The sequence below is a fragment of the Scomber scombrus genome, chromosome 22 (genome assembly GCF_963691925.1).
Source record: "Scomber scombrus chromosome 22, fScoSco1.1, whole genome shotgun sequence".
Lineage (NCBI taxonomy): Eukaryota > Metazoa > Chordata > Actinopteri > Scombriformes > Scombridae > Scomber > Scomber scombrus.
Window position 1 is genome coordinate 20563843 of NC_084991.1, and position 19042 is coordinate 20582884.

At 42.2% G+C, this 19042-nt stretch overlaps 1 protein-coding gene across 3 annotated transcripts in view; it reads right to left on the minus strand.

Annotated features, from left to right (window-relative positions):
• The window catches only part of abcc9 (ATP-binding cassette, sub-family C (CFTR/MRP), member 9), an 81978-nt gene extending 63574 nt beyond the window's left edge, over nucleotides 1-18404 (minus strand). For 2 of the 3 annotated variants that reach the window (XM_062444110.1, XM_062444111.1), the window contains exons 1-8: nucleotides 18276-18404; nucleotides 8645-8809; nucleotides 7467-7622; nucleotides 7211-7345; nucleotides 6943-7105; nucleotides 5975-6015; nucleotides 5733-5875; nucleotides 4369-4481 (exon numbers count right to left, since the gene is read on the minus strand). In XM_062444110.1, the coding sequence (XP_062300094.1) occupies nucleotides 4369-4481; nucleotides 5733-5875; nucleotides 5975-6015; nucleotides 6943-7105; nucleotides 7211-7345; nucleotides 7467-7622; nucleotides 8645-8809; nucleotides 18276-18389 (1030 nt within the window). In that variant the 5' untranslated portion in view covers nucleotides 18390-18404. Of the gene's footprint in view, nucleotides 1-4368; nucleotides 4482-5732; nucleotides 5876-5974; nucleotides 6016-6942; nucleotides 7106-7210; nucleotides 7346-7466; nucleotides 7623-8644; nucleotides 8810-18239 lie in introns of all 3 variants that reach the window. The other variant, XM_062444109.1, reaches the window with a different exon arrangement.
• Between the last annotated feature and the right edge of the window lie 638 nt (nucleotides 18405-19042).

Here is a 19042-nt window from a genome sequence, read left to right on the forward strand (position 1 = left end):
CTTTTCTCCATCCGTTTCACTCCTTGGGGAGAAGAAGAGATGAAGGGCTCCCCCGGATCTCAGCTTAGAGGATGTTGCCTCACAGGGTTCAAAACCACACACTCACCGACCCTAAATTTACTTAAAGTTACTACCTAATATACAGTATATCCTTAAATCCTTTTAAATATCAACTCTGTAGTGTTTCAGATCCTGTTATAAAAAATCATTTAACTCCTAACTCCTCTCTGCCCCCCGTGGCCTTACTGTCCATTTTAGACATTAATTGTGATAATCCCCTCTTGTAATATAATAGCCACCATGTGACTCAAGCCGCCTGAAACCTCAGACATGGGCTGCAGTTCAGCGGGTGGTGATGCTTTACACAACCTCCCACAATGACAAACACTTGTAGAAATCACTTAATATAAGTTTTGAAGTAAAGGATGGGGATGTTTTGAATATTTAATAACAATAATAGCAATCTTTACCACTTGTATGAGGTTTGTAATGCACAGACAGACCATCTAGTTGTTCTATGGTTGCTATAGATACAGGTTGTTCTATGGTTGCTATAGATACAGGTTGTTCTATGGTTCCTATAGATACAGTGTGTTCTATGGTTGCTATAGATACAGGTTGTTCTATGGTAGCTATAGGTACAGGTTGTTCTATGGTTGCTATAGATACAGGTTGTGTTATGGTTGCTATAGATACAGGTTGTTCTATGGTTGCTATAAATACAGGTTGTTCTATGGTTGCTATAGATACAGGTCGTTCTATGGTTGCTATAGATACAGGTTGTTCTAGGGTTGCTATAGATACAGGTTGTTCTATGGTTGCTATAAATACAGGTTGTTCTATGGTTCCTATAGATACAGGTTGTTCTATGGTTGCTATAGATACAGGTTGTTCTATGGTTCCTATAGATACAGGTTGTTCTATGGTTGCTATAGATACAGTGTGTTCTATGGTTGCTATAGATACAGGTTGTTCTATGGTAGCTATAGATACAGGTTGTTCTATGGTTGCTATAGATACAGGTTGTTCTATGGTTGCTATAGATACAGGTTGTTCTATGGTTGCTATAGATACAGGTTGTGCTTTAGTGTATAAATGAAGAATAACACAAATCACTGCTGACATCAGAGAACCTGCTGGAGACATTTTTGAAGTTGAGTTTCATTTTTTCATCTTGTAAACGAACAGAATGAGTCTCTAACATGTTTTTAAAAAGGTTTTGAACAAATAAGGTCTGAATGAGGTCTGTAAAACATCAAATTTAGGGCCAATGAGAAAAAAAAATTGCACTTTATTGGTGTTACCTACAAAGGGTTAAGGATTCTGTGTTTGTGTCTAAGTGACTAATGGGGACAACAGATTTAAGTGAGAGTGCTACAGCTCGTCAATTTGATGCTGTTGAGATATTTCACTAAATAAATGAAAAGTTTGACCTGCTGGTGGCGCAAGAGGAAAAGTCAGAGGATCAACATAAAAGTCATTAAAATGTTTCCTCTGGGGGAACATAAATATCTGTAGCATATTATGTGTTAATCCATCAAGACTTTCAACACTGAACTACAAATGTAAACCTCATGTTGGCACTGATGGTGGGTGGGATAAGAAAATAAATCAGTGGATCACCGAGGTCAGTATGATTCATCCTCTGGGGAACATGAATGTCTGTACAAAATGTCAAAGCGATCCATCCAAAAACTAATGAGATATTTCAGTCTAGATCAAAGCGTAGGACCTACTGACATCGGCCCTCCCTGGAGCCGAGCTCGGCTAAATATGTCATGCTCTCCCTGAAATTCTAGTTAAATTTTGGTGGAAGTTGAACGCTGTCTGATCAGAGGTTAAGTGGTTACATGCAGTCGGCTATTACGTTGGTATTAATGGATTTAAACTTTCCAAATTCAGAGAGGATGCAGGCTAATGTGGTCTGAAAGGCAGAAGAAAGTCTGCATCCTATAGCTCCAAATGCAGGCGTAGTTTTAATGGGGTTCTATATTAAATTATAGAATAAATATATATAATTTTTTCTGAGATTTTATGAATCAGATCAGGAGGGAAAAACTCATTTTCAGAAGGAAGGAAGGAAGGAAGGGAAGAAGGACACCACGAAGGAAGGACGGAAGGAAAGAAGGAAGGAAGGAAAGTAGGAGGGAAGGTAAGAAGGAAGGACGGAAGGAAGGAAGGAAGGAAGGACAGATGGAGGGAAGGAAGGAAAGACGGGATGAAGGAAGGTAGGAAGGAAGGACGGACAGATGGAATGAAGGAAGGAAGGAAAGAGGGAAGGAAGGAAGAAAGGGAGGAAGGACAGATGGAAGGAAGGAAGGAAGGAAGGACGGACAGAAGGAAGGAAAGAAGGAAGGAAGGAAGGAAGGAAGGAAGGAAGGAAGGAAGGAAGGAAGGAAGGAAGGAAGGAAGGAAGGAAGGAAGGAAGGAAAGAATGAAGGAAGGAAAAGAAGACAGGAAGGAAAGTGGGCCTGGATTGGACCTATTGGCGGGTCGGTTCTGGCCCACGGGCCGCATGTTTAACACCCCTGACTCAGATCATAAATAAACCTCTGTAAAGAAATGTCAGCTTTTCTTCATTGATTCATGAACTCGATACCCTGCTGCTGCCGCTGCTGCTGCTGCCGCTGCTGCTGCTGCCGCTGCTGCTGCTGCTGCTGCTGCTGCTGCACAGCGATCGTGCGTCATCATGGCACAACGTTGTCTAAATACGTTATTACTCCTCCTAACAATCAGAAGACCCTGAAGTTACACAGCGAGCCTGAGCTTCCTGTTAAACGGGACCAGCCACCAAAAAGGGTAAAGGACACACATTACCTGCAGTAACATGGAAGGAATGTGTGTGTGTGTGTGTGTGTGTGTGTGTGTGTGTGTGTGTCATCTGGCGCACCTCATACATCTGACCCTCTGTCCACGAGGAAACGCTGGCTGCTACACTCAACACATTAAAGTCATTTCTTGGCAGCTGGTCAGCGCGGCTTTGTTAACACCATTTGTTTTAAACACAGAATAAATGTTTGGATTTTTTTTTTTTTTTCATTGTTTGAAGTTCTTCATTACTCGCTTGTGTTTTGTGCTTCAGACCTCAGCTGAGGATGGAAAAAAATCCTATTGTAATCCTAACTGTATTGTACAATTTTGATACAGAAAATTAGATAATATATATTAAACCTTTTGTTGTCCTCGAGTCAAGGAAGGAAGGGAGGAATAAGGAAGGAAGGGAGGGAGGAAGGAATGAAGGGAGGGAGGAAGAAGGAAGGAAAGGAGGAAGGAAGGGAGGAAGAAGGAAGGAAAGGAGAAAGGAAGGAAGGGAGGAAGAAGGAAGGAAAGGAGGAAGGAAGGAAGGAAGGGAGGAAGGAAGAAGGAAGGACGGAGGAAGGGAGGTAGGAGGGAGGGAGGAAAGAAGGAAATAAGGTAGGAGGGAGGGAGAAGGAAGGACGGAGGAAGGGAGGTAGGAGGAAGGGAGGAAAGAAGGTAGGAGGGAGGTAGGAAGAAGGAAGGAAAGGAGGGAGGAAGGAAGGAAGGGAGGAAGAAGGAAGGAAAGGAGAAAGGAAGGAAGGCAGGAAGAAGGAAGGAAAGGAGGGAGGAAGGAAGGAAGGGAGGAAGAAGGAAGGACGGAGGAAGGGAGGGAGGAAGAAGGAAGGAAAGGAGGAAGGAAGGAAGGGAGGAAGAAGGAAGGAAAGGAGGAAGGAAGGAAGGGAGGAAGGAAGAAGGAAGGACGGAGTAAGGGAGGTAGGCGGGAGGGAGGAAAGAAGGAAGGAAGGTAGGAGGGAGAAAGGAAAAGAGGAAGGGAGGAAGGAAGGAAGGACAGAAGGACAGAGTTAAGAAGGAGGGGAGGAAGGTAGGGGGCGAGGAAAGAAAGAGAAAGGAGGGAGGGAGGAAGGAAGGAAGGAGGAAAGGGGGGAAAGAAGGAACAGTCAAAACAGACGGGGTCAATTTAACCCGGGAGGACGACACGAAGGTTAAAGTAAAATTAACTTTTATTCTAATTGTTAGGACCAGAATTACTCAATGTGTGCAGCCAGAGCAGAGCTTAGCTTTAAGTTACTGCATGTACTGTAATTGTGCATGCAATGAGCAACAAAGGACAATTTGGGCATTTTGGTGTTTTTATTTCCTAATAAGTCATATTAATTGGTAATCTTGGTACTATTAAAACACCTGTCAGGCTGCATGTATTAGTTACCCTACTAGACTCTTCCCAATTAGTTGCATTGCAAAATTTGTATGCAAATGCTGTCATAGCCCATAACAATGATGACCACATTTTAAGAAAAAAGGGGGGGAAAGTGTAGTTTTCATGTCAAATCTAGCCCTGACTTTGACCGTGTCTTTGCTGAGTTATCAGTTCTGCTGATTGATGAATACTCACCGGCCCCAGGTGTTTTTTACCGGGCTCCAGGGAAACAGCCATGTCTCCGTTCCTCCAGCTGTCGTCTCCAATTTCGTCACTCTGCAGAAACTCGCCGAGCTTCTGGACACTGTAAACACACATAGACACACACACACACACACACACACACACACACACACACAGTACACAAACAAGTGTGATTGTGATGATACCACTTTCTCTTCACATGCTCTCAGGTTTCCTTCATGCTCCTTTAATTAGATTTATCACTGGAACCACATCCAATTTGTTACACCGCCTCTACAGTTTGTCTTCCTTGTTTAGAAATGTTCACATCCCCCCTTTTTCCTCTCTCGGCCAAAACTTTAAGCATTAACAGTTGGACTAACTTCTCCTTACAGTGAGAACATGAACATAAGACAACAACAGAAGAAACAGCTTGAATTAGCTGTTAATGCAGATTTATGTAAGGATGTGCAGCATCAGTGCTATTAAAGGCTATTAAAACACTTCCTGGTCTTAATGGCTTTTATGGGCTATCCATATATTTGATGCTGTAGATTCACATTAATTGCCCCAAAACAAATTCTGGCATATGCTATGTGTATGAAGGAAGGAAGGAAGGGAGGGAGGAAGGAAGGAAGAGAGGAAGGTAGGAAGGAAGGAAGGAATGAAGGAAGGAAGGAAGGACAGAAGAAAGGAAGGAAGGAAGGAAGATAGGAAGAGAGGAAGGAAGGAAGGAAGGTAGGAAGGAAGGAAGGAAGGGAGGGAGGAAGGAAGGAAGGAAGGAGGGAAGGAAAGAAGGATGGAGGGAGGAAGGAAGGACAGAAGGAAGAAAGAAATGGGGATGGAGGAAGGAAAAAAGGAAGGGAGGAAAGATAAATACTACAAACTACATGCGGGGAGGAAGGAAGGGAGGAAGGAAGGAAGAGAGGAAGGTAGGAAGGAAGGAAGGAAGGAAGGAAGGAAGGAAGGAAGGAAGGAAAGAAGGAAGGACAGAAGAAAGGAAGGAAGGAAGGAAGGAAGGAAGGAAGATAGGAAGAGAGGAAGGTAGGAAGGAAGGAAGAAAGAAAGAAAGAAAGAAAGAAAGAAAGAAAGAAAGAAAGAAAGAAAGAAAAAAAGAAGAAAGAAAGAAAGAAAGAAAGAAAGAAAGAAAGAAAGAAAGAAAGGAAGGAAGGAAGGAAGGACAGAAGAAAGGAAGGAAGGAAGGAGCTGAAAACATACAACTAGAAAAGTCATCAAATGTAATAAGTTACATTACTTTGATGAAGTAAATGAAATAGTTACATTACTTATTACAGTTTAAATAAGGTAACTAGTAATCTGTAACCTATTACGTTTCCATAGTAACCTTCCATAACGCTGGTGACAGACTCACCTGACCAAAGCCTTGACGGCGAATCTGACGACAGTGGAGAGCAGGAACAGAGGAGTCACCAGGATGTGGAACAACGCCAGAGCAGCGAAAGCTTCAGAAGGACTCGGACCTTTTTCATTGATGAAATGATGCATCACAAACGTCTACAAGAAAAAACAACAAAAGATTTTACTTTTTTTATCATCCTTTACTAAATGTTCAGTAACTCCTGATTCAATAGTGCGATATAAAAGCTTTCTTACCGCAAGTACGGCGGCAATGGGAATAGCAGCATTCATGAAAACTGCACAGAGAAAGAAAACAAAGATTATAATGCAATTCTTTAATCAAATTGACCCCGTCTGTTTTGACTGTTCCCTCCTTCTCTCTTTCTTTCCTTCCTCTCTCTTTCCTCCCTTCCTTCTTTCCTTCCTCCATCCGCCTTTCTTCCTTGCTTCTGTCCTTCCTTCCTCCCTCTCTCCTTCCTTCCCTCCTTCCTCCCTCCTTTCCTTCCTTCTTCCTCCCTTCCTTCCTTCTTCCTCCCTTGCTTCCTCCCTCCTTTCCTTCCTTCTTCCTCCCTTCCATCCTTCCTTCCTCCCTCCTTTCCTTACTTCTTCCTTCCTCCCTTCCTCCCTCACTCCTTTCCTTCCTTCTTCCTCCCTACTTTCCTTCCTCCTTCGTTCCTTCCTCCTTTCCTTCGTTCTTCCTTCCTCCTTCCCTCCTTTCTTCCTCCCTCCTTTCCTTCCTTCTTCCTCCCTTCCTCCCTTATTTCCATCCTTCTTCTTTCCTGCCTCCCTCCTTCCTCCCTCCTTTCCTTCCTTCCTCCCTTCCTTCCTCCCTCCTTTCCCTCCTTCTTCCTTCCTGCCTCCCTCCTTCCTCCCTCCTTTCCTTCCTTCTTCCTCCTTTCCTTCCTTCTTCCTCCTTTCCGTCCTTCTTTCTTTTCTTCTTCATCCCTTCCATCCTTCCTCCCTCCCTTCCTTCCTCCTTCCCTTCCTCCCTTCCATCCTTCCTCCTTCCTTCCTCCCTCCCTCCCTTCCTTCCTCCTTCCTCCCTTCCATCCTTCGTTCTTCCTCCCTTCCTTCCTTGACTCGAGGACAACAGGAGGGTTAAATCACGAAGGAGGAAAGACATATGAGTTGAAAGATAAGACTGATATTATTTCACTTTTTTCATCAACTTGGACATAAAACACACATTTAACTGAAGCCATAGATGTTTGTTTTCATCTTACTTGACATAGAAGTGTAGAAAGCGAATGTCTTCAGGCTGGTGAGCTCTTTTCCTCGGGTGTCCTCCACACTATCACAGAAGATATTCTCCCAGGCGTACAGCTTTAGTAGCTTTATCCCCTTTAAGATCTCTGTGGTCTTTTTCAGGCGATCGGTAGAGTGCTCCTATAAAAAGACACAACTCTGAGTTATACTTATTTACACCATGAAGGCTCAGTGTAAAATTGCTTTACTCCAAAACAGAAACAATAATATGAGACTGCTGCTTACTAGTGTGCTTTTCTGAGTGTCTGCCAGCTTCGTAGCTATGAGGTACTGAACTGGAGCCAGCAGGACGATGACGGACGCTCCAACTAAGGCGCTGTAGCCTAATAGATAGTAGAGCAGAATCACTCCCATCACAATCTGCAAAGAAAAGGGGAAGAGAAACAACATTATATAATTTATAGTGAGGATGCATGAATAGATACGTGTGGATTAGGGCCTGATTGATACCGGATTATCGATATGTCAGCTGATAATTTACCTGTACAGGCATGGCCCACAGGTTGGGGCAGAGAAACAGGAACCACATGAGCTGGTTGGTCTCTATGGCAACCAGGTTGTTGATCTGTCCCAGTGTCATCTCCCCCATAGACATGTTGGAGGTGGACAGACGCAGGATTTTGTTGTAAATCATCGCCTGGTTAATAAAAAAATAAAAAAAACGTGAATACACAACAGAGTCTCGAGGCAGTTCGTGAACTAGTGTCACGAAATATACTTCCAATTCGTGTCGTGCCGAGTGTCACGTAAAAATAGGAAAATTTGTGTCCGTGTTCACAAATCTGTAGATTAAATTTCGTAAATGTCTCACGAACTTATTTGGAATACAACGTAACACTTGATATATAAAACTGGATAACAGTCAACATGCTAACCCAAACACTAAATAATTAAATGAACTGTCTTAATTGTTTTGTTCAACCATAGTTTGTTGTTATATATTTATCGTAACTCACGTGTCTTATAAACATTGTTTTAAATTGGAGATGAAAACTAGCCTTTGGACTAATTCTAGCATGTTAACAGTAATGTTTATTAATATGCAATGTCCCTGACAAATAAACTAATACAATAAATACATGATAAAAAAAATCTAGAATTGGCTAAATGTATAACCTAAATCAGATACTGTAAGTAAAGATTAAGTTCAATACCAACTTTCAGCACTTATATATTCTGTGCTATAAACATATTTCGGTCAGTGTCCAAAAATCCATTCATAGTGAGGCGCTAGTTATCGTTGGGAAGATTTGACCTGAGCTGACTCTAATGCAGCACATTCCACTCTCACGTTTTCATGAATATATTCAGCAGTAGAAGCATCCTCGGGTTAAAAGGAGAGTTAGTCTAATGGTCTAAAATGCCAGAGCGTCTTTTGCAAAAGTGCAGTGAGTGCTTTTTATAACATTTATTTACTTAAACCCTGTGGCGGGTTTTTGTTGCTTATATTTAATCCTGCACAACATGCAAAGCTATAAAACATCCAAGCAGCTATAAACTATCTGCTCCTAAAGCATCTGAACTGATTTTCTGTCAAATTAACAACATAAACTGAATCAACAAGCAGCTGGAAGATCAATCACATCAACGTGTTCAAAGCAACATGTCAGTATGGAACCAAAACATCCCAAAAACTTCATATTTCATGTATCAGCTCACCAGCAGGGCTCCTCGCAGGTTGATGCCCGTTTCTATGGTGACGTAGTAGGAGGCTTGCAGGAAGGTCCTCTGCAGGATTAACGCCAGGAAGAGGAGGACGGCCAGGACTGAAGTGTTCTGCAGCAGCTCAGTGGAGGACATGAAGTACACGCCGAAATAGGTCTCCTATAATAAAACACACACACACACAAAGAGCAAATGTTAAACTTTAGGAGACGTTTGCATGAAGTTCTTCTTTAAATTTGAGTTGAATTAATCAGCAGAGTCGCGTCTGTTTTATCTTCCATACTGCTGCTAATTGGTGCATCAACTCTTTATTTTTTAGCTTCAAATGAAGATATACATTTTGTTTTAGTAAGTAGATGCCAAAGAGAAGAGGAGAGTAGAGTAGAGGTACGTGCTGTAAATGAAGGAAGAAGGAAGGAAAGGAGGGAGGGAGGAAGGAAGTGAGGAAGAAGGAAGGATGGAAAGGAGGGAGGAAGAAGGAAGGAAAGGAAAGAAGGAAGGAAGGGAGGAAGGACAGAGGAAAGAAGGAAGGGAGGAAAGTAGGGGGGAGGAAAGACAGAGAGAAGGAGGGAGGGAGGAAGGGAAGGAAGGAAGGAAAGAAGGAGAGAGGGAGGAAGGAAGGACAGAAGCAAAGAAGAAAGGGGGATGGAGGAAGGAAAGAAGGAAGGGAAGAAGGTAGGGGGGAGGAAAGAAAGAGAGAAGGAGGGAGGAAGGAAAGGAAGGAAGGAGAGAGGGAGGAAGGAAGGATAGAATTTGGACAATGAAGGAAGTATTTTGGTTTCATTTATAACAATATTTCTTCCATATCGAGCAGTTTCAGCACATGCATACTGTTTGTATGAATAAACACACACACACACACACACACACACACACACACACACACACACACACACACACAGTAGTATCAAAAAGCTCCGTTTGATGCTCAGCAGGCCTTTCCTCACTACTAAGCTGAGATACTGAGTGTGAAGTGAGTGGGGAATTTTCCATGTCACTCAGAAATGCAGCCGTGCTCTGCTCTCTATCTCCGCTGCCCATTATACCCACTTTAACAGGCAGGCACGGACCCGACACCAGCTCACATTCAACATCGACTATAACAACATCCAGCCAAATGGACTGAATGAAAATATATTGTCATTACAGAAGCATCTGCTCTCTCTCTCTGTGTGTCTGTGTCTCTGCGTTATGACCTTTGGAGGAGGCTGGCATGGATTTAAGAGGAGTGAAAGTCTGTGATGGGCTTTGCCAAATGGACTGTCTGTTCAAACGTCTGCGTTCTCTCCGTCTGCAACGCCGTCGACGTCGTGTGTGCTGTCACGAGGCCGATGTTATTGTTTTGTAATGCTGCAGTGTTGTAGTTACATCCTTTGGTCCAGCTGATATTGTTTGATGAACACTGATGGAGATTCTTGGTTAAGATAAACTGTATTGATCTCATGCAAAGGAAATGGAAGATGTTTTAAATGAAGCTTCTTGGAGCTGTTGTGAGAACAGCTGGAGGACACATCTGCTGCCAGCAGGAAGGAAGGAAAGGAGGGATGGAGGAAGGAAGGAAGGGAATAAGGAAGAATGAAGGAAAGGAGGGAGGAAGGAAGGGAGGAAAGGAAAGAAGGAAGGAAGGTAGGAGGGAGAAAGGAAAAGAGGAAGGAAGGAAGGAAGAAGGAAGGAAAGGAGGAATGGAGGAAGGAAAGGAAGAAGGAAGGAAAGGAGGAAGAAGGAAGGAAGGGAGGGAGGAAGGAAGGAAGAAGGAAGGAAGAAGGAAGGGAAGGAGGAAGGAAGAAGGAAGGAAAGGAAGGGAGGAAGGAAGGAAAGAAGGACAGAGGAAAGAAGGAAGGGAGGAAGGAAGAAGGAAGGAAAGGAGGGACTAAGATTTTCTTCTTAGTTTGAATCCAAAACATTTCATTTTTGCTTGTTTTACCTCCGTCGTTGGGTTTAGTGTCGTGTTGATCTGTGTGTGATTTCATGCTGTATTCCTATTGGTTGGTTGGTTAGTAGACGTAGGACACAGCAGCAGTAACATTGTGAAATGGTTATCTTGAATTTCTGACACTGTTCAAATTTTGTCCCAGATCATCTTTGGTCATAAGACAGAAAGTTACATTAGCCATCTTTGAACCTCTCTCACAAGTGCAACATAGAGTTTATTCCCTTCTTTAAATGGGTAGAAAAGGCCTGAGGGTATCTGGTGGACTGATGGAGGCACATGGAGCCAGACTGGGTCAGAACCATAATACACCAGCTGCAACATCTTATAGTAGAAAATACATATATACAGTATATATTAAGCTAAATCGTGAAAAGCCAGTAATGATAATTGATAGTCAATTAATCATTTAAGTAATTTTATAGACAAAAGTATCATAAAGTTGTTATTGCCAGCTTTTTAAAATGTGAGGATTTGCTGCTTCTAACATCTTTGTAGATCAAATATCTTTAGGTTTTGGACTCATGGTCAGAAAAAACAAGCAATTTGAAGACTTCACCATCTCTGAGGAATAATGGCGGCTATTTAAAATTTAAATACTCCTTTTAATTCAATGTTTTACAATATGACAGCTACAGGCCGAAGAATAATTAGTTTGATGTGTTAGCCATGTAATTGTGATGTAAAGGTCAGGAAATGCATTATATCAATGAGGGTCCTCACAAGTATATAAGTATCACAGCACAAGTGTGTGTATGTGTGTGTGTGTGTGTGTGTGTGTCCTTTCAGCACCAACATATTATGACATTACAGACGTTATTATCACTGCAGACACAGCATGGTTCACACACTTGGACACACACACACACACACACACACACACACACACACACACGGGGTGACATGATGACTGGGACCAACGCCTCGGTGACATCACACCGAGAGTGAGTCATTCATTGGCTAACCAGACCACCCAACACCAACTGAGCGTGTTGGTGGGGGGGGGGGGGACTCACACTGTTGCACTCGTTTGCACTCAACCTCTTAATAAAATGATCTTATGTAAACACGTAGACGTCGTTCCCATTGACGGATTCAGTAAGTCAATGGGTTTAAGTTTAAGTGATTTTCTCTGGTGGGAAAATGAATGACGTCCATCTTTTTTTCACACTGTCGTCTCAAATGTGCGTCTATCGGTTTCTAATGAACCTGTTGTCGAGTCAAAGCAGAGCCACGTGCACCAAGGTGTTTCTAGTTTAATTTAAACTTCATATGAAGTGTTAATAGTGCCTTCAACAACAATCTAAGTGGTAATTATGACAGTAAATTATACAGATGTCAAACCCAGACGCCTCAAGATATTCACAACCACTATTTTATGGTCCAAGAAAACATTTTATTGTTTCAAATATGTTTATTAACAGGAAACTGATCACATAAAGAAATTGACAGTTAACAATTATGTTTCCAAGTTTTTTACATAAGTAAAAAGTAATCCCTAACAAACCAGACTAAAGATAAAAACTGTGTAACAAGTAACATCAACAAGCAGATAAAACAAAACAGACAGGACAAAAAAACAAAACAAAAAACAAAACAAAAAAAAAGGGCAGTACCGTGAGTACCCCCACCCCACCCCACCTCACCCCCTCCCCCTAGGAGAGCATTCAACTAAGGACTCAATCAGATTGTCTTTCGAGATGAGAGACCAAAGGTTGCCAGATTTTATCAAAGTCCCTCAACTTGTCTTTCAGAATAAATCGAATTCTCTCCAAATGTAAAGTGTCTGTCAAAACAGTCAACCATTGTTTAAATGAGGGGACCTCTTTCTTCTTCCAGTTGAGTAGGATCAGTTTTTTTGCTGTTATAAGGCCATATGCCAGAAGTTGTTGTTGTGCACTCTTTAGCTTCTTTAGCCCCTCAGATGTTCCCAGAATTATTAAACTAAGATCAGGGTCTAATTGAATCCCCAAAATCAATGAAAAGAAATCAAATATTTCATGCCAATAATTTTGAAGTTTGGGGCAGAGAGCGAAACTATGAGATAGGGTACCCTCCATGGACTCACATTTCTCACACAGGGGAGAGACTTCAGGAAATATTCTATGCAGCTTTATTTGGGAGTAATGAAGTCTGTGCAATATTTTAAATTGAATCAAACAGTGTCGGGCATTTATAGAACATTCATGGATGTGCTCCAAACTCTCTTCCCACACATTGGGAGGAATCAGGGCTCCGAACTCTCTTTCCCATTCTTCTTTTATTCTATCCATCTTGGGAAGGCACATGTTTTGTAAAATCCCATAAAGTTGTGAAATTATGTAGCGTGGATTAGGGAACAGATTAAATAAACTCTCTATTTTGTCTGGGTTTGCCTTCTCGAAATTAGGGAGGTGTGTTCTGACATAATTCCTAATCTGAAGATATCTGAAAAACTGATTCCTCTGTAAATTAAACCTTTCCTGGAGTTGTTGGAAAGAGGCAAAAGTCCCTTCTATGTATAGGTTACCAACAATACCAATCCCCAGTCGTTTCCAAGAGGAAAAGGCCTCATCCAGAGCTGAGGGAGTGAAAGAGGGGTTTGCAGTTATAGGTAGCAGAAATGAAACTGCCTTAAGTTTGAAATGGTTCCTTAGTTGTTTCCAAATCTTAATTAAAGCAAAAATTACAGGGTTATGTTTAAAACAAGATCTATTGACTGGAACGGGAGATAGTACAACAGCTCTAATAGAATAGGGTAGACAGTCTTCCCGTTCCATCTCTAACCCATCAAAGGGTATTGGGTTATCATCTAACCAATATACCATAGAGCGTATCCCAGTAGCCCAATAATATAAAATAAAATTAGGCAGCGCCAGCCCTCCATTAGTCTTGTGTTTACAAAGATGGTCCTTCTTTATTCTATGAGACTTGTAATTCCACACAAAGGGGAGAATGATTGAGTCCAATTTAGTGAAAAAAGATTTGGCAAGGTAAATAGGTAGATTATGAAAAAGATAAAGTAGCTGGGGGAGAAAAATCATCTTAATAGCATTCACTCTGCCCAGCAGAGAAATGGGGAGTGTTTTCCAAAATTGTATATTGTTTGCTAACTTATTTAACAGGGTGGGGAAATTGGCCTTGTAAAGATCGTTATACTTCTTGGTAACTACTATCCCCAAATAAGTTAAACTGTCTGACGCTATTCTGAGGGGAAACTGTTTGAGCCAATCTTGATCTATAATTTGTACTGGAAGCAACTCGCTTTTACCCCAGTTAATCTTGTACCCCGAGAAACTGCCAAAGAGTTGAAATGTTTTCAAAATTGAGGGAATTGTAATCCTAGGCTGCGTGACAAATAACAAAATGTCGTCCGCGTACAATGATATCTTATTCTTGGTGTATTCTGTATTATAACCATGTACATCTGGATGCAAACGAATAGTCTCGGCCAGCGGTTCTATGGCTAACGCGAACAGTAGAGGGCTAAGTGGGCAGCCCTGCCTCGTGCCCCTACCCAGCCGGAAAGGATCAGAAAGAGTTTTATTAGTAAGTATTCTGGCCCGGGGGCTATTGTATAAAAGCTTAGTCCAGGACACAAATTTATCACCACAATTGAATTTCTGCAAGACCGAAAATAAGTATGCCCATTCGACCCGGTCGAAAGCTTTTTCAGCGTCCAAACTGAGGATAATAAGGTCTTTTTGGGGAAATCTGGGAGAATGCATGATATTTAAAAGACGTCTAAAGTTATGGAAGGAATTTCTTTGTGGGATAAACCCAGTTTGGTCTGGGTGAATCAGCTTGCACATAAATACATTAAGTCTTCTAGCCAATGTCTTGGCTAGAATTTTTTGATCCGAATTTAATAAGGAGATTGGCCTGTAAGAACCCACTTCTTCCAAATCTTTCCCTTTTTTGGGAAGGAGGGTGATAGTGGCTTCGGTCAGCGTCTGGGGCAGTATTCCGTCCTCGTACGACTGGATGTACATTTTACGCAGATAAGGAACCAACAATCCCCCAAACCTCTTGTAAATCTCATTGCTGAGTCCATCAGGGCCGGGACTTTTACCGTTTTTTATTGAACCAATCGTCGCTAATAGTTCTTTACATGTAATGTCTGCCCCTAAAGTATCGCAGTCCTCTTGACTCAGTGACGGGAGATCACATTTATCTAGAAATGTCTGCATTGTTTCTCCTACAGAATTAACCTCAGAAGAGTATAGTGTTTCATAAAACTGTCTAAATCTGTCATTAATATCCTTGGGAGATGTAAGGACATTTCCGGAACTAGATTTAATTTTGTGGATAGTCCTGTCGTTCTCAAGTTTTCGTAATTGTCTCGCCAGTAATTTGTGCGGCTTATCACCGAATTCAAAATATCGCTGTTTTGTAAAAATAAAGGCTCTGCAAATCCTATCTGATAATATCTTGTTAAGTTTATATTTAAGAGACGATATTTTAGTATGTTTTTCTAATGAGGGGTGCAGAGCATTCTCCATATCGAGTTGGCGGATTTCCTCCTCAAGTTCTAATTGTTTTGCCTTATTACGTTTCTTGAGAGAGGATTGAAAGGAAATAATATGCCCTCTCAAGTAAGCCTTAAAGGTTTCCCATAACAGAGTGGGAGATGTGTTTTCAATGTCGTTAGTTTCAAAAAATAACTTAATGTTTGATTCCAGATATTCACAGAACTTTTTATCTGAGATGAGTTGAGGATTGAATCTCCAATTTCTCTGGGCAGGTGCATTCTCGCCAAGCTGTAATGAAAATGATGTCGGGCTGTGATCGGAAATAATAATATTGTGGTATTTTGCATTGTAGGAAAATGGCATTAGTTTACCATCCACCAAGAAAAAGTCTATCCTGGTATAACTATTGTGTACTCTAGAGTGAAAGGAATATTCTTTACCAGAAGCATTAGAAATCCGCCACACATCAAAGACATTCATATTTTCAATATAAGATTTCAGAAGATTAGAGGCCTTGGAAAGTTCCACCCTCTGTGAAGAAGACCTATCCAAATAAGTGTCCAAAACTAAATTAAAATCCCCACCAATTATTAGATTAGTACTGGAAATATCTGGAATCAGATTTAAAACCTTTTTGAAAAATTCAGGATCGTCATTATTTGGTCCATATATATTTAATAATGTTACAGGTGTAGAGTAAAATTCCCCCACCACCATGACATACCTCCCATCTTTATCTGCTATTGTGGACAGATGTTTAAAGGGCACCCCTCTACGAATTAAGATGGCTGTACCACGAGCCTTAACTGAAAAGTTGGAGTGGTATATATGTTGTATCCACCTACACCTGAGCCTAGCATGCGAATCGTTCTTCAGGTGGGTTTCCTGTAAGAAAATGACATCAGCCTGCAGGGATTTGAGGTGAGCGAGTACTTTACCTCTTTTAACTGGCTCGTTAACGCCATTAACATTCCACGAGCAGAATGTTATATCATCCCTCCTGTTGTTACTATTATACATTACGTAGGGTGGTTGCAGGCATCCATCCTTAGACTCTCTGTTGAATATGTGTAACTATAAGTTAAATGACACTCCAATTCCCGCCCCCCTCCCACCCAAGACACAGAAAAACAGAAAAACAAAAACATGAGAAATACGTAGTCTAACCTCTCTAACAGAGAAGAAACTCTCACAACCAACTGTGGTTGAACTCTTAATCCTACGATAGCTAGTAGCTCTACAGTTGTTAAATTTCCAACAAAACCTATTCAGTTACAAAAGGGATTCAAGATCCCCCCTTAATAGCATTGAAAAGATATGTAAACTTCCACGTCTTAACAGACCTTATTGAAATAAACACAAAACGTATTCGTAAACCCTTAGGGTTAAAAAAAAAAATGTCCCCTCGTCCGAGTGACTTAAAGCCATGCTGTCTCTGCAGTGCAATAACGTCCAAGGAAATAATGTAATTGTTCTGAAATTAAATCGTTCAAACTACCAAATGAAATATGCATTCTAGCAGACATGCAGGCTGAAAACAAATAAATAAGCAAACTAAATAAGAAGAATTTAAATAAAAATATTTCACATTATAATAGGGAGAGTGGGACTGAAATCCAAGCCTACGGCAGTCAGAAATAAAAATATTGATTACAATATCAAGGCATCATTGTGTTCCCTCTCAAATTCAGTGACCATTCTGTCAAGGTAGTATTGTTACCATGGTTGTGGTTATGTTATTATTTGTCCATAAGTGGTTTATAACAATACCTCTGGTCTAGTTGTCATTTACCTCCAGTCTCAATCAGAAGTGAATGGGCCATACTCCTAGATGTGCACCTCAGGTGCCACCCCGACCGAAGTGGCGTTCAGCATACAGACGGGCCTCTTCAGGGTCTGTGAACGTGGTCTCTTTACCATTATGTGTCACTCTCAACTTGGCTGGGTATAGGAGCCCAAATTTGACTCCAGGCTGGTCCCGCAGCAACTTCCTGGCCGGAGTGAAGGCGGCTCTGCGTTTGACGACAGTGGGTGGAAAGTCTCTGAAGACTTGGATTCGCTGCCCTCGATATGTGAGATTTTGGGATCTCATGACCTTTTGCAGGATGCTCTCCAGCGCATGACAATAGTGCACCCTCAGAATCAGGTGCCGAGGTGGCTCGTTGTCCCCGGGACGCTGCCTCAGGGCTCGGTGGGCTCGGTCGATCACTGGTTTTTCATCCAGTTGTAAAACCTCCATAAGCAGCTGGGCCACGAAATCCCTGGCTTTCTGGCCTCTTTCTTCCCCTTCCTTGACTCCCGCGATTCTCAAATTCTGACGCTTAGACCGTCCCTCCAGATCCAAACACTTCTCAGACAGTTGTTCAACTTGGCTGTGTAGCTGCTTTACCGTAGCTTCGAGGTCCACAACAGTGTCAGAAGTAGCATTAGCATTAGCTTCCAAACTTTTCAGCGTCTCACTTTGGGAGTCTAGTCGGCTGTTTACCACAACAAAAGCGCCGTCACTTTCTGTTCTCAGAGCGTCGATTTCGGATCTCAAAGCCGTACTCACAACAGCAATCTTCTCGTCGATTTTGTCGCAAATGTCCGACTTAGCTTGGCACAGCTCCGTTTGCAGTGATGCTATGGCGGCCAGTACAGCTTGAATGTCCGTGTTCGGAGTGCTCGGCACCGGGTCCTCTCCCTCGCTCTGGACCGGTGCTCCAGTCGGGCCTTCATCTTCATTCGGCATATCCCAGGACTTTCCCGCCCGCGTCGGCATTTTTCGCAGTGCCGTGGGCACTTGAAGAGTTTAGGATGAAAAATACGGTAACCAACAGTCGGAGGTTACACAAGTTTTGTTTTAAATGTAATTTTAACGTGAAATCTGTAGGAGCTACAGCAAGACGCGTCCTATCTCCTCATTGCTCAACAGCGCCCCCCCAAGAAAACATTTTATAGAATCTAAAGAATACAGTAACATGTTTTAAATGGTGATTTTTGGATTTTTTTGGTAATAAATACAGGTCAAATTTGGACATTTGCTTATATAAAAATGTATCAGCTGCATTTTATTTCCATTTTTGTATATTCGGGGTCATATTAGACGAAGTCCACCTAGCAGAAATGTGTATAAGGTGTTTTTGCAGCTCTAAAATGTTAAAAATGGGTCAAATTTGGGTTAAGGGAACTTGGATTCTCTCTCTCTCTCTCTCTCTCTCTCTCTCACCTTTTCCTTATCAGGCGCCGGGACTTCGTCGCTGGCGTTGAGGTACTTCACGATGCCGGAGATGCAGAGAGGCCCGGCGAAGCCCAGCAGGTCGGCCAGGTAGCGGAAGGTGCTGCTGAGCAGGATGGGACGGCCGAACGCTCGGTACATCGACCGCCAGATAGACGGGGGGCGATCGGGGTCCTCGGCTGTCTGTGAGGAGGAAGAAATGAGAAAACAGAGACATGAAATGGGAGAAAATAGGAACAGTTGGAAGATTGCATTAGTGTCAAATAAGGGCGAGACCTCCGTAAACTCACCCTTTGGTCCTCGTAGGCGTCTTTGAGTCGTAAGTAGTTGGTGAGAGCTCTCATAGCGATCGGCAGCTTTCCGATCTTCTTCAGCTCTATCGGCCTCTTATGAGCTCCGATGATCAGAGGATTCATCCACCAATACGTTGCCTAAGAGAAGGCAGCAAATGTTTTTTTAAAAGCTTTTTTTTAAAACCATTTTAACCCTCCTGTTGTCCTCGAGTCAAGGAAGGAAGGAAGGGAGGGAGGAAGGAAGGAAAGGAGGGAGGAAGAAGGAAGGAAAGGAGGAAGGGAGGGAGGGAGAAAGAAGGAAGGAAAGGAGGGAGGAAAGGAGAAAGAAGGACGAAAGGAGGGAGGAAGGAAGGAAGGAAGGGAGGAAGAAGTAAGGAAAGTAGGGATGGAGGAAGGAAGGAAGGGAGGAAGGAAGAAGGAAGGAAAGGAGGGAGGAAGAAAGGAAGGAAAGATGGAGGAAAGAAGGAAAGGAAGGAAGGTAGGAGGGAGAAAGGAAAAGAG